The sequence below is a fragment of the Lithobates pipiens genome, unplaced genomic scaffold (genome assembly GCF_037356315.1).
Source record: "Lithobates pipiens isolate NorthernLeopardFrog02 unplaced genomic scaffold, aLitPip1_a1.2 Scaffold_27, whole genome shotgun sequence".
Taxonomy (NCBI): domain Eukaryota; kingdom Metazoa; phylum Chordata; class Amphibia; order Anura; family Ranidae; genus Lithobates; species Lithobates pipiens.
The window spans coordinates 97,790,812-97,806,550 of NW_027507788.1; the positions used below are offsets into that span (position 1 = coordinate 97,790,812).

At 44.3% G+C, this 15,739-nt stretch overlaps 1 protein-coding gene across 1 annotated transcript in view; it reads left to right on the top strand.

Moving 5' to 3' along the window:
• LOC143932971 (cell adhesion molecule CEACAM1-like) overlaps positions 1-15,739 on the top strand; it is a 154,149-nt gene that overhangs the window by 84,841 nt on the left and 53,569 nt on the right. Inside the window, exon 7 of the mRNA XM_077455896.1 lies at positions 15,457-15,536. Coding sequence (XP_077312022.1) covers positions 15,457-15,536 — 80 coding nt within the window. The remainder of the gene's footprint in view (positions 1-15,456; positions 15,537-15,739) is intronic.

The following is a 15,739-nucleotide window of genomic DNA, read 5'->3' on the forward strand; positions in this document are numbered from 1 at the left end:
AACCACTTCAATACAGGGCACTTTCACCCCCTTCCTTCCCAGCCCAATTTTCAGCTTTCATCGCTCTAGCGCTTTCAGTGACAATTGCGCGGTCATGCTACACTGTACCCAAATTAAATTTTTATCATTTTGTTCGCACAAATAGAGATTTATTTTGGTGGTTTTTATTCACGACTCCGTTTTTTATTTTTTGCGATATAAGCGCAAAAAAAGCGGAAATTTGGAAAAAAAACTACCGTATATACTCGAGTATAGGCCGACCCGAATATAAGCCGAGGCCCCCAATTTACCCCCAAAAAAACTGGCAAACTTATTGACTCGTGTATAAGCCGAGGGTGAGACATGCCTGTCCATCCCTGTGTGTGTGTCCGTCCATCCCTGTGTGTCCGTCCATCCCTGTGTGTCCGTCCATCCCTGTGTGTGTGTGTGTCCATCCATCCATCCATCCCTGTGTGTGTGTGTGTCCATCCATCCATCCATCCCTGTGTGTGTGTGTCTCCATCCATCCATCCATCCCTGTGTGTGTGTGTCTCCATCCATCCATCCCTGTGTGTGTGTGTCTCCATCCATCCATCCATCCCTGTGTGTGTGTGTGTCTCCATCCATCCGTGTGTGTGTGTGTGTGTGTGTGTGTGTGTGTGTGTGTGTGTCCAGCCTACCTTTGTCCCGAGCCTCCGTCCCGTGCCTTGCCTCCTTGCATCCGTCCCGTGTCGTGCCTTGCCTTGCCCCCGTCCCGTCCCGTCCCGTGCCGTGCCGTGCCGTGCCGTGCCTTGCCTTGCCTTGCCTTGCCTCCGTCCCGTGCCCTCTTCGTCGGCGGCCATTGTAAAATTCAAAAGCTGCGCCGCCGCCTTCGCCTGTGATAGGCGGAACACTGAATTTCCCAGCAGCCTGTGTTCCGCCTATCACAGACGTCGTATCATCCTCGTCCGTAGTACGAGGATGATACGATGTCCGTGATAGGCGGAACACAGGCTGCTGGGAAATTCAGTGTTCCGCCTATCACAGGCGAAGGCGGAGCCGGAGGCGCGGCTTTTGAATAGAATGGCCGCTGTCTGTCTGCTCGACACGCTGATCGAGCGGGCAGACAGCGATGACTCGAGTATAAGCCGAGGGGGGCACTTTCAGCCTCAAAAAAGAGGCTGAAAATCTCGGCTTATACTCGAGTATATACGGTATATTTTCTTTTTTCTATTTTAAAAGAAATCCAATAAAATCAAATTTTGTCATAAATTTAAGCCAAAATGTATTCTGCTACATGTTTTTGGTAAAAAAAATTCCGTTAAGTGTATAATAATTGGTTTGTGTGATCACGGACATATGTACGCAAATGATCATGTACATATGTGTGCAGGTGATCACGTACATATGTGTGCACATAATCATTGGGACAAGTGATTTTAGTGGGACATATGTGGGGGACATGTTTTTATTATTAGGGACATGTGTTTTTATTTTTTGGGGACATGTATGTTTTGGGGACATGTGTGTTATGGGGACATATGTGGGGACTGTGTTTACACTGTGTGATGTGTTGTGTGTTTACACTAGACTGAAGATCAGTGAGTAAAAAGCTGTAAAAAACAGCTCATACTCACTGATCATCAGCCGGCTGCAGCAATCTGCTCTCCTCTCCTCAGCGATGACTTCTGTGTGAGGAGAAGAGGAGCCGATTGCCTAGCAACCGGCTGTTTGTTTACATCAAATGACGGCCGTGATTGGACACGGGCGTCATGTGATCAGGAGGGCCAATCACAGAGCCCTCCTGCCGATCTGAGATGCGCCGTGTCCGGGTGACACGGGCGCATCGGGATCGCGCCGCTGCGCGGGCACGCGCGCGCGCGCGATCCCGCTCCTCCTGATGGACGTTCCTGAACGTCCTATCAGGAGTAGACGGCTCCCACCCGGCCGTATATGTGCATTGGCCGGGTGGGAAGTGGTTAAAGAACAAAAGTAATAAAGGGTAGCTTCAGGGGTATACTGTGCTGGAGGCACACAACACCCACTTTATTACTGGTGTTCTGTAATACAGGCATCTGCAGCAGTTAAAGGGTAGCTTCAGGTGTATACTGTGCTTTAACAGCGCAAGATTTTCAAGCCACAAAGACGCTGTCCCTGCCTATCCTGCTCTTTCCCTGACCGCCGCAACACACTACACAAGGCCGCCACGCTAGCAGCATTATATAGTGGGGGTGTGTACTTAACCCCCCTGAGCTATATAATTATGGCTCTCCTCACTGCCGGCGCTGTGATTGGCCAAGCATGCGGGGTCACAGTGCATGCTTGGCCAATCATGAGCAAGCAATGCATTGTGATGGCGCAGTGCATTGTGGGCCGTGAGCGCCACATGAATATGGTGTGAACGGCCCACAGAGTTCTGGCTTTGCCAAATGGGTGAACAGCCGGTGTTCGAGACGAACACCAAGCTCATCCCTAATGCAGGCTTTAGCTGGCAGTGTCTGTAGGTAGTTCCTAAACATCACACTGTTACTCAATCTAGACAAAGATCTTTGGATTGGTAGAGCCATTACATTTTATCAAATACCCCAACTTTCTTACACCTAGCGCCGCCTTGCTAGATGCAAAAACAACAAGCGCTTACACCCTAAACCGTGTGTATATATTCTGGGGGGTGTGGAATTACATTCTTTTTAAGCAGCTGTTTTAATTAGGCTGTATACACTGATACAGCCCTATCACTATTGTACAAAAAAACTCTATAAAGATAAATCAACACCTCCAAAAGATGAGTCAATCTATCTAGAGAGAGTTAGAAACAGCGCATAATATTCTAAATACAGACAATAACGGTAATATGCATTAAATAGTTTAAAAAAACTTCCTCAAAATATTTAAACCAGATAAGTAAAAATATATGTTGAATAAATTACAAGCTCAATATTTCATATTATGTCCATTTAACCAATGTCCAACTAGAAATTAGTGCTTGGTGACGAGGTCATAAATCTTAAAGTCATTCAACATAGTTCGTTAAAAATTATAATCTATATTGCACTATTGCCCGAAATACACCTCCACGCGTGCACACATGCAAACACCGCATGGAATCGTTGCCAGTGAAGAGTCCCCCTTAGGTATTTCTCTTACCAGACTCAGCTGGTTTCACACAGCTGATTAAGAAATCCTCATAGGTGTAAATGCAGGTGTCTTTTTTTCCTTCATATACTCCTCCACTCGATCTCCAAAGGAAGTATAATTACAAAGAAAAGTGCATATAGTGTAATTCCGTAAAACAGACAAGGTGCTAACCAGAGGGTGGAACCATACGAGGTTGAACGCAGCAGGAGTGATAGGAGCAAGAAGGGGAGAAGTGTCGAGCCGAGAAATATCAGCGGAGCGATCTATCGCTGAGGGCGGTAGGACCATCCTCTAACCTAGCTGTCTCTATCTGATCCTAGCTGCTAATCCATATATTGAATTTACGCTTGGAAAACTTTTTACGTTTGTGAGTGCAATGTTTGTTGGTTTTTAATTTAATAAAGCACCTTGTCTGTTTTACGGAATTACACTATATGCACTTTTCTTTGTAATTATACTTCCTTTGGAGATCGAGTGGAGGAGTATATGAAGGAAAAAAAGACACCTGCATTTACACCTAAGGGGGACTCTTCACTGGCAACGATTCCATGCGGTGTTTGCATGTGTGCACGCGTGGAGGTGTATTTCGGGCAATAGTGCAATATAGAAAAAAGGAAGAGGAAATCTGCGCTACAGTGTATACTTAACGAAAATGTGTGATGCAGCAATTCTAATATATACCCAAAGTGAAATATACATATAAAAACAAAGAAAAAGAAGAGAACTGCGCAATCCCTAATACTTCTATTAGGATGTAAACCACTCTACCTTAAAGAAGTGTATCTTGTGATCTATTATTCTAACACACCAAACTAATGACTAAATAAACCATAAGGCATTACTTATAACTAAATACAGTAAAAATATATATTGCCCCTCATAGGTTATGAACCAAAAGGAAAAAATGTACAATTCTAAGTCAGCGATTCAAAAACAAGAAACATATAAAGTAGAATCAAACAGTACTGAAAATGTATGTGATAACATAAAGTCCATTAAAAGTCCAACTGGAGAAACACCCTGTGTAGAAGGGATCTATTCAATCGTAAAACTTTTCAATCAACGTGAAGTAAAACCAGGTGCACCTCCACCAGACAAGTAATAATAGCCCCTTACCAGACGTCCCGGTAGGGAGCGCTTAATCACAAAATGGGTCTGAAGATGGATCAAACTTGAGCCCTCCAAATGGAACACTTTTACATAGGGCAGGTTAGGAGATACGCCAGTCATAAACCATCTAGCAGGGGAAAACGCTGTTTGAAGCGGGACTCAGATGTGTAGCATTGTAGGATCAAGGAAGGTTCACCATAGGGAGGAAAAGATGCTCCAAATAGTGTAAAATCATTTATTAAAACAAAAATATAAAACAAGAGATGCACTTACAAACATGAAAGAACATCGGGCATATCATCAAACTGGGCAAGCGTCGGCCGATCGCGAACACCAATCGATATCCCTTCTGGTACCAGTTCACATGAGGCAAGTCAGCGTGTCACGCCACCCAACGCGTTTCGTGAAAAATTCACATCGTCTGGGGTATGGGTGACACGCCATATTGCCTCCATTATATAGTGAATGTTGGAACAAGCCACCTCCTCCGTTGTGTGAGAGCCTGTTTCACTTCCAGGATCAAAGGACCAGGCCTCACTCTCATATCCAATAGAGTGAGAGCCTGTTTCACTTCCGGGATCAAAGGACCAGGCCTCACTCTCATATCCAATAGAGTGAGAGCCTGTTTCACTTCCGGGATCAAAGGACCAGGCCTCACTCTCATATCCAATAGAGTGCGAGCCTATTTCACTTCCGGGATCAAAGAACCAGGCCTCACTCTCATATCCAATAGAGTGCAAGGTCAGAGAGCCAAGGCGGCGGAAATGATCCATGCAATCACCCGCCCCTCCCTGTTTACGACTGTAAAACGACGCTCCTTACAACGGCGTGACAACACGCCGTACGTAACGAGCGGGTGACGCCACATCGTACGTCACGAGCGGATGACAACACGTCGTACGTAGCGAGCGGATGGACGGCGCACATCACCCACTACAAGGAAGTATGTGCGCTCCATCTGATGCCAAGTCTCGCTTTCAATACAATGTACGTAACGAGCGGATGACAACACACCGTACGTAGCGGGCGGATGGGCGGCGCACATCACCCCCTGCAGGGAAGTGTGTGCGTTTCATCTGGTGCCATGTCTCGCTTTCAATACAGTGTAGTCGTGGCTCCAGACCTCCATAGCAAATAAATCTTCCTCCATATCACGAAGGAGGAAGAATAAAGAATTATATATATATATACCTCAAATAAAATTAAATTAAAAAGGGAGGAGGGGACTAGTCCAACCACAAAATTAAAAATTATTAACTAACACTTAATAATCAAAAATGGATAAAACATACAAGGCACTTTGTAATACATGGCTAACTCAATATGTGGTTAAACACTTCATAATATTAAGATAGCGGTATTAACTAAGCTACAAAGTTCACCCACAGCAAAAAGTGAAAGGGGCATACACAACTGTATTATGTAGAACTCAATACATTGTGAGAAATAAGATGAGAAAAAAGATATTTCTCTCTCAAAATGGAAAGAATGGGAGCTTACAAGAAAAACCATCAAACGCTACATTGAGGTAGAAAAATCCACAAATATCCAGATCCCACAATGTCTGATGGAAAAAGTCATAAATGCTTTACGTCTGTGCCTAGAACACTGGCAGGAACAACACGTTAAGCATTATTAATAAACGCATTAACGTCTGTATCTGTGTTCATACCGTAAGGGGTGTAAGTTTTTAGTCTATGGATCCACGACATCTCCAGCCGTGAGATCTCTCTGACCAGAGCTCCCCCCCTCCAGTGGGGTTTGTACTTATCAATCCCCATGTACAAGGTGTTAGACGGATCCCTTCCATGTTTCTCGTTATAATGTCTAGAAAGGGGATGTTTGTCAAAACCCCGTTTAATGTTGGCGATATGCTCATTCAATCTGACCTTGAGGGCTCTCTTAGTTCTCCCCACGTACTGAAGCCCACAAGGACATTGGATGAGATAAACCACTGCTTCTGACGAGCATGTGATGAACGGCTCCACTATATACCTTCTCTGGGTGCTGGTGGAGACGAATTCAAGGATTTTAGAATTTTTGTTCTTATTGTAGGAGCACACCTGACAATTCCTACACCTATAGAACCCTTTGAGGTTCTGAAAGAAGCATCTGTCCTTCACAGGGGGGTTCTGTACACTAGGAGCAATCATATTGCCTAGTGAAGAGACTCCTTTAAAAATTACTCTAGGGACTTCCGGTAGGATAGTTCCAAGAGTTTGGTCATTGGTCAAAATATGCCAGTGTCTACGGATCAGCTGTTTAACCTTCTGATGTTGCATCGAGAAGGTAGTAACGAAGGGTAATAAAGACTGATTGGCATCGGCCTCACTCTCCCTATCTGCCAGCAAGGTAGATCTGTCTCTCTCCCGTGCTTTTGTATAAGCCTCGGTCAACAGGTCTGCCGCGTAGCCTTTCTCCGAAAACCGCTGAGATAGTAACTTGGCTTGCTCATCAAACTTGTTGGTGTCAGAACAGTTTCTCCTTATGCGTAGGTACTGTCCCAAAGGGACCGACCTTAACCAGGAGTCCAAGTGACAGCTGCCCATAGGAATATAGGAATTCCTATCTGTGGATTTGAAGAAGGTGGAGGTAACAAAACTCTCACTATTAACCTTGATGTTTAAATCTAGAAAGTTCACACCTTCCTGGCTGGCTTCATAGCTAAATTTGATGCCTCTCGAGTTGTTATTTAGCCCTTCCATAAAGGCATGGAGTTCATGTTCGTCACCATCCCACAGGAGGAGGACGTCATCAATATATCGTGCCCACAGCACTATCTCCGGTCGTCTGGGAGAATCGATGACATCCTCCTCCCATTTGGCCATAAATAAGTTAGCCAAGCTGGGGGCATATTTGGCCCCCATGGCAACCCCTTTGTCTTGACGATAAAACTGGTTGTCGAACCAGAAATAATTGTGCTTGGCTGCAAAATCTAAAAGGGCCAAAATGAAATCAATCTGGATCTGTGTTAAACCAGAGTCTCGCTCCAAATAAACCCTGGTGGCTTCAAAACCCAATTCATGGGGAATAATGGTGTAAAGTGATGTGACGTCGGCTGTCACGAGCCATAAGCCTGGGGTTGGTTTGTAGGAGTTTAACATATTAAGGATTTGCTTGGTATCCCTCACGTATGATGGGATTTTCTTCACAAGTGGCTGAAGAAAAAAGTCTATATACCTGCCCACCCTGGACGTCACCGAGTCTATACCGCTAACAATAGGGCGACCAGGGGGGCAGGTAGTACTCTTATGTAGCTTCGGGAGATAATAGATAACTGGGGTTCTAGGGGCCATAGGTATAAGGAAAGATTTTTCCTTGTCCGTAAGGATCCCTCTACGGAAGCCCTCATCTACAATCCCTGTTAATTCCTTTTTGTATTTAATCACTGGATCCCTGCTAAGCAGGGAATAAGTCTCCCTGTCATCAGTAATGCGATGCAACTCTTTGAGATAGTCGCACCTGTCCAGGATGGCAATGCCGCCCCCTTTATCTGCAGGTCTGATGACAAGGGACTTATTGTTGCAGAGGGAATCCAAACCCTTCTGCAGATCACCCCGAAGTTTGCATTTCTTTACTTTCATCCCATCCAAATCCTTAAGTACTAGATCCCTAAAGACTTTGATACTAGGAGCCAGTGTCCCTGGGGGATTGAAAAGGGATGCATTGGCAAGGCCGGAATGTTGAAAGACCGGACTCGACCTATTATTCTCCTGAATGGGGTTACCCAACATGTACCGCTTGATGTTTAATCTGCGTACAAACTTGTGTATGTCCATGTAGGTCTGAAATTTGCTCAGACATCTTGGTGGAGCAAATTTCAGACCCTTATCCAAAAGCCGTTTTTCGGGGTCAGAAAGTGCCTGGGTGCTGAGATTAAAAATACCCTCCCCTAATGCCTTTTTCGTTTTAGCTGCTTGTATCCGCCTCCCCCCTCTGACTCCCCTCTTGGTTCTATAGGCCTTTTTAGGCCTCTGTGGTCCCTGGGAAAATCCCACCCACGATTATTGATGGAGTCATGACTGGGTTGGGAGGGCCTAAACACTGCACTTTGATCTACCCTCCGTGATCCAATCGGGTATGGTGCTTGCTGGGGATTATCCTCTCTCTGGCTCCCCATGTATGGGGCTTCAAAGTCTGCCAACGGGAAGAAACGGTTTTGAGTTGGAACTTCCCAAGGTTGATTTCTCCTATTGGAGTATACCGACCTCTCTTGGTCAAACCCTTGAATGGAGTCCCATACTGGATAACTGCCAGGTCCTTGAGTTAGGGTAGGTCTCTGATGACCTCCCTGATATGGGCCCTTATTGTACTTTTTCTTGTTTTTGTTATTGTATCTCCCATTTACGGGTCCCCTCCCCGGGGAAGCCCACGGGGGTCTTGGAGATGCCAGAGACAAAGAGGTATTACCTCGTAGCTGCCATGGACCTGTGCCCGAATGGGCCTGATTGCTCGGTGTGACTCTGACTCCCTGTACCCATTCTGTGGGATAATGCACTATGTTGTCCCTTGGGACTGCCTCAGGAGGACCCCTCTGAGTATTATTAGGAGCATTGGGAGGAAGAGTATCCATCTGTTCTCTTTCCATGGCTAATTTCTTCTGCCATAGAAAGATGATCCCAGACTGGTAATCCTCCTTGTCCCTGATGAACTTCTTTTTCTTCTTGAGCTTTTGCTCTTTCTCCTCTTTCTCAAGAGTTTTAAGGAGGTTCTTAGAACACTCCTTATACTCTTCAGTAGTGCTCAGAGGAACTAGTGATTCCTTGATTAGTTTGATTTCTTCATCAAGGCGGGCTAATTTCTCGCTCTTTTTTTGAGCTAGAAACCGTAAAAGACAGAGTCCTGAATCATTAAAAAACTTTTGCCACCCTTCCATGTCGGACTCATCCCTGTGTGGGCTCAGCTCCCACCTGAGACTCCTGGGGACCATGCCCTCTCTGAGATATGTCTCAAAGAAAGCAATGTCCCACTGGGCATGTAATTCGGAGGTGGTGAGATTTTTTAGTCTGGTGAATACACCTTTCATATCTGAACCCGCAGATATGGGTGTAGAATCAAATACCCCAGCCGTGTCTATCACCCTCTTATTTCTAAACTCAAAGATGTCCATAGTGTAGGACTGAACCTATCTACTGAAGCCGCGAGATTATTATTTGGAAAAGAACAGAGAAAAAAGGAAGAGGAAATCTGCGCTACAGTGTATGCTTAACGAAAATGTGTGATGCAGCAATTCTAATATATACCCAAAGTGAAATATACATATAAAAACAAAGAAAAAGAAGAGAACTGCGCAATCCCTAATACTTCTATTAGGATGTAAACCACTCTACCTTAAAGAAGTGTATCTTGTGATCTATTATTCTAACACACCAAACTAATGACTAAATAAACCATAAGGCATTACTTATAACTAAATACAGTAAAAATATATATTGCCCCTCATAGGTTATGAACCAAAAGGAAAAAATGTACAATTCTAAGTCAGCGATTCAAAAACAAGAAACATATAAAGTAGAATCAAACAGTACTGAAAATGTATGTGATAACATAAAGTCCATTAAAAGTCCAACTGGAGAAACACCCTGTGTAGAAGGGATCTATTCAATCGTAAAACTTTTCAATCAACGTGAAGTAAAACCAGGTGCACCTCCACCAGACAAGTAATAATAGCCCCTTACCAGACGTCCCGGTAGGGAGCGCTTAATCACAAAATGGGTCTGAAGATGGATCAAACTTGAGCCCTCCAAATGGAACACTTTTACGTAGGGCAGGTTAGGAGATACGCCAGTCATAAACCATCCAGCAGGGGAAAACGCTGTTTGAAGCGGGACTCAGATGTGTAGCATTGCAGGATCAAGGAAGGTTCACCATAGGGAGGAAAAGATGCTCCAAATAGTGTAAAATCATTTATTAAAACAAAAATAAAAAACAAGAGATGCACTTACAAACATGAAAGAACATCGGGGCATATCATCAAACTGGGCAAGCGTCGGCCGATTGCGAACACCAATCGATATCCCTTCTGGTACCAGTTCACATGAGGCAAGTCAGCGTGTCACGCCACCCAACGCGTTTCGTGAAAAATTCACGTCGTCTGGGGTATGGGTGACACGCCATATTGCCTCCATTATATAGTGAATGTTGGAACAAGCCACCTCCTCCGTTGTGTGAGAGCCTGTTTCACTTCCGGAATCAAAGGACCAGGCCTCACTCTCATATCCAATAGAGTGAGAGCCTGTTTCACTTCCGGGATCAAAGGACCAGGCCTCACTCTCATATCCAATAGAGTGAGAGCCTGTTTCACTTCCGGGATCAAAGGACCAGGCCTCACTCTCATATCCAATAGAGTGAGAGCCTGTTTCACTTCCGGGATCAAAGGACCAGGCCTCACTCTCATATCCAATAGAGTGCGAGCCTATTTCACTTCCGGGATCAAAGAACCAGGCCTCACTCTCATATCCAATAGAGTGCAAGGTCAGAGAGCCAAGGCGGCGGAAATGATCCATGCAATCACCCGCCCCTCCCTGTTTACGACTGTAAAAGGACGCTCCTTACAACGGCGTGACAACACGCCATACGTAACGAGCGGATGACGCCACATCGTACGTCACGAGCGGATGACAACACGTCGTACGTAGCGAGCGGATGGACGGCGCACATCACCCACTACAAGGAAGTATGTGCGCTCCATCTGATGCCAAGTCTCGCTTTCAATACAATGTACGTAACGAGCGGATGACAACACACCGTACGTAGCGGGCGGATGGGCGGCGCACATCACCCCCTGCAGGGAAGTGTGTGCGTTTCATCTGGTGCCATGTCTCGCTTTCAATAAGCTTATCTCCCGAAGCTACATAAGAGTACTACCTGCCCCCCTGGTCGCCCTATTGTTAGCGGTATAGACTCGGTGACGTCCAGGGTGGGCAGGTATATAGACTTTTTTCTTCAGCCACTTGTGAAGAAAATCCCATCATACGTGAGGGATACCAAGCAAATCCTTAATATGTTAAACTCCTACAAACCAACCCCAGGCTTATGGCTCGTGACAGCCGACGTCACATCACTTTACACCATTATTCCCCAGGAATTGGGTTTTGAAGCCACCAGGGTTTATTTGGAGCGAGACTCTGGTTTAACACAGATCCAGATTGATTTCATTTTGGCCCTTTTAGATTTTGCAGCCAAGCACAATTATTTCTGGTTCGACAACCAGTTTTATCGTCAAGACAAAGGGGTTGCCATGGGGGCCAAATATGCCCCCAGCTTGGCTAACTTATTTATGGCCAAATGGGAGGAGGATGTCATCGATTCTCCCAGACGACCGGAGATAGTGCTGTGGGCACGATATATTGATGACGTCCTCCTCCTGTGGGTTGGTGACGAACATGAACTCCATGCCTTTATGGAAGGGCTAAATAACAACTCGAGAGGCATCAAATTTAGCTATGAAGCCAGCCAGGAAGGTGTGAACTTTCTAGATTTAAACATCAAGGTTAATAGTGAGAGTTTTGTTACCTCCACCTTCTTCAAATCCACAGATAGGAATTCCTATATTCCTATGGGCAGCTGTCACTTGGACTCCTGGTTAAGGTCGGTCCCTTTGGGACAGTACCTACGCATAAGGAGAAACTGTTCTGACACCAACAAGTTTGATGAGCAAGCCAAGTTACTATCTCAGCGGTTTTCGGAGAAAGGCTACGCGGCAGACCTGTTGACCGAGGCTTATACAAAAGCACGGGAGAGAGACAGATCTACCTTGCTGGCAGATAGGGAGAGTGAGGCCGATGCCAATCAGTCTTTATTACCCTTCGTTACTACCTTCTCGATGCAACATCAGAAGGTTAAACAGCTGATCCGTAGACACTGGCATATTTTGACCAATGACCAAACTCTTGGAACTATCCTACCGGAAGTCCCTAGAGTAATTTTTAAAGGAGTCTCTTCACTAGGCAATATGATTGCTCCTAGTGTACAGAACCCCCCTGTGAAGGACAGATGCTTCTTTCAGAACCTCAAAGGGTTCTATAGGTGTAGGAATTGTCAGGTGTGCTCCTACAATAAGAACAAAAATTCTAAAATCCTTGAATTCGTCTCCACCAGCACCCAGAGAAGGTATATAGTGGAGCCGTTCATCACATGCTCGTCAGAAGCAGTGGTTTATCTCATCCAATGTCCTTGTGGGCTTCAGTACGTGGGGAGAACTAAGAGAGCCCTCAAGGTCAGATTGAATGAGCATATCGCCAACATTAAACGGGGTTTTGACAAACATCCCCTTTCTAGACATTATGACGAGAAACATGGAAGGGATCCGTCTAACACCTTGTACATGGGGATTGATAAGTACAAACCCCACTGGAGGGGGGGAGCTCTGGTCAGAGAGATCTCACGGCTGGAGATGTCGTGGATCCATAGACTAAAAACTTACACCCCTTACGGTATGAACACAGATACAGACGTTAATGCGTTTATTAATAATGCTTAACGTGTTGTTCCTGCCAGTGTTCTAGGCACAGACGTAAAGCATTTATGACTTTTTCCATCAGACATTGTGGGATCTGGATATTTGTGGATTTTTCTACCTCAATGTAGCGTTTGATGGTTTTTCTTGTAAGCTCCCATTCTTTCCATTTTGAGAGAGAAATATCTTTTTTCTCATCTTATTTCTCATAATGTATTGAGTTCTACATAATACAGTTGTGTATGCCCCTTTCACTTTTTGCTGTGGGTGAACTTTGTAGCTTAGTTAATACCGCTATCTTAATATTATGAACATATTGAGTTAGCCATGTATTACAAAGTGCCTTGTATGTTTTATCCATTTTTGATTATTAAGTGTTAGTTAATAATTTTTAATTTTGTGGTTGGACTAGTCCCCTCCTCCCTTTTTAATTTAATTTTATTTGAGGTATATATATATATAATTCTTTATTCTTCCTCCTTCGTGATATGGAGGAAGATTTATTTGCTATGGAGGTCTGGAGCCACGACTACACTGTATTGAAAGCGAGACATGGCACCAGATGAAACGCACACACTTCCCTGCAGGGGGTGATGTGCGCCGCCCATCCGCCCGCTACGTACGGTGTGTTGTCATCCGCTCGTAACGTACATTGTATTGAAAGCGAGACTTGGCATCAGATGGAGCGCACATACTTCCTTGTAGTGGGTGATGTGCGCCGTCCATCCGCTCGCTACGTACGACGTGTTGTCATCCGCTCGTGACGTACGATGTGGCGTCATCCGCTCGTTACGTACGGCGTGTTGTCACGCCATTGTAAGGAGCGTCGTTTTACAGTCGTAAACAGGGAGGGGCGGGTGATTGCATGGATCATTTCCGCCGCCTTGGCTCTCTGACCTTGCACTCTATTGGATATGAGAGTGAGGCCTGGTTCTTTGATCCCGGAAGTGAAATAGGCTCGCACTCTATTGGATATGAGAGTGAGGCCTGGTCCTTTGATCCCGGAAGTGAAACAGGCTCTCACTCTATTGGATATGAGAGTGAGGCCTGGTCCTTTGATCCCGGAAGTGAAACAGGCTCTCACACAACGGAGGAGGTGGCTTGTTCCAACATTCACTATATAATGGAGGCAATATGGCGTGTCACCCATACCCCAGACGACGTGAATTTTTCACGAAACGCGTTGGGTGGCGTGACACGCTGACTTGCCTCATGTGAACTGGTACCAGAAGGGATATCGATTGGTGTTCGCGATCGGCCGACGCTTGCCCAGTTTGATGATATGCCCGATGTTCTTTCATGTTTGTAAGTGCATCTCTTGTTTTATATTTTTGTTTTAATAAATGATTTTACACTATTTGGAGCATCTTTTCCTCCCTATGGTGAACCTTCCTTGATCCTACAATGCTACACATCTGAGTCCCGCTTCAAACAGCGTTTTCCCCTGCTAGATGGTTTATGACTGGCGTAACTCCTAACCTGCCCTACGTAAAAGTGTTCCATTTGGAGGGCTCAAGTTTGATCCATCTTCAGACCCATTTTGTGATTAAGCGCTCCCTACTGGGACGTCTGGTAAGGGGCTATTATTACTTGTCTGGTGGAGGTGCACCTGGTTTTACTTCACGTTGATTGAAAAGTTTTACGATTGAATAGATCCCTTCTACACAGGGTGTTTCTCCAGTTGGACTTTTAATGGACTTTATGTTATCACATACATTTTCAGTACTGTTTGATTCTACTTTATATGTTTCTTGTTTTTGAATCGCTGACTTAGAATTGTACATGTTTTCCTTTTGGTTCATAACCTATGAGGGGCAATATATATTTTTACTGTATTTAGTTATAAGTAATGCCTTATGGTTTATTTAGTCATTAGTTTGGTGTGTTAGAATAATAGATCAATAGTGCAATATAGATTATAATTTTTAACGAACTATGTTGAATGACTTTGAGATTTATGACCTCGTCACCAAGCACTAATTTCTAGTTGGACATTGGTTAAATGGACATAATATGAAATATTGAGCTTGTAATTTATTCAACATATATTTTTACTTATCTGGTTTAAATATTTTGAGGACGTTTTTTAAACTATTTAATGCATATTACCGTTATTGTCTGTATTTAGAATATTATGCGCTGTTTCTAACTCTCTCTAGATAGATTGACTCATCTTTTGGAGGTGTTGATTTATCTTTATAGAGTTTTTTTGTACATTACATTTTATGTGCACTTTAAGATATGTGTTTTAATTAGTTGGCAATTCACATGGTCATTTTAATTACTAAGGCAGGGAAACACAGCAAGTCTAGTTAACTTTCCACTTCCCAGCAGAATATACTCACCTTTACTTTGTTGCCACATGGAGGTGGAAAGAAAATTCTCAATTCTGTGTAGGCACCAACAGAACAAGGGATGAAAGCCCTGTGTAAGGGTAAAGATCACGAAGGGGCTCATTGGGGCTGCTGAGGGATGCAAAGGAAAGGATGCCTCCAATGGTATATTAAAGAGATCAAAGCGGAGCCAATAAGAGAAGCTCATTGATAGGACTTCAATACACATTATGCTGAGAAATAGCAGACTGCATATTTCTATATTTTGAAAATGCTAGTAGAATGACTATTACAAAATATTCGGCAAAATATTAACATAAGTCAGTAACCGGTAAAAAAAAAGGGAAGAATTAAAGTCAGACCAAATGACTGATTCCCTTTAGATTTCATAGCACTATAGCCAATAAAACCATACATAGAAAACCTTCATAAATTGTCTTCTTTCTCTCCTGAATTCAGAGCCCCCCCTTGGTACAATAAATGAAAATTCAACTGTTCCACCACCACACATCTATTCAACTATTATTCCAGGAACTGAGGTAAGATCGCCTTGACTATTCCTTTCTATAATATATATTCAAGCTCTGGTTTGTTTAAACCGTGTGCTCCCTCTGTAGCAGCAGTGGCTGCTTAGAATGGCTGAGAAAATACACTGTGCAAGCTCAGTGTGTGAATGAGCCAGAGCGTCTGCTGAGGGCACATGTCTAACATCGGGGGGGGGGGGGGGGGGGTCAGTTACTAA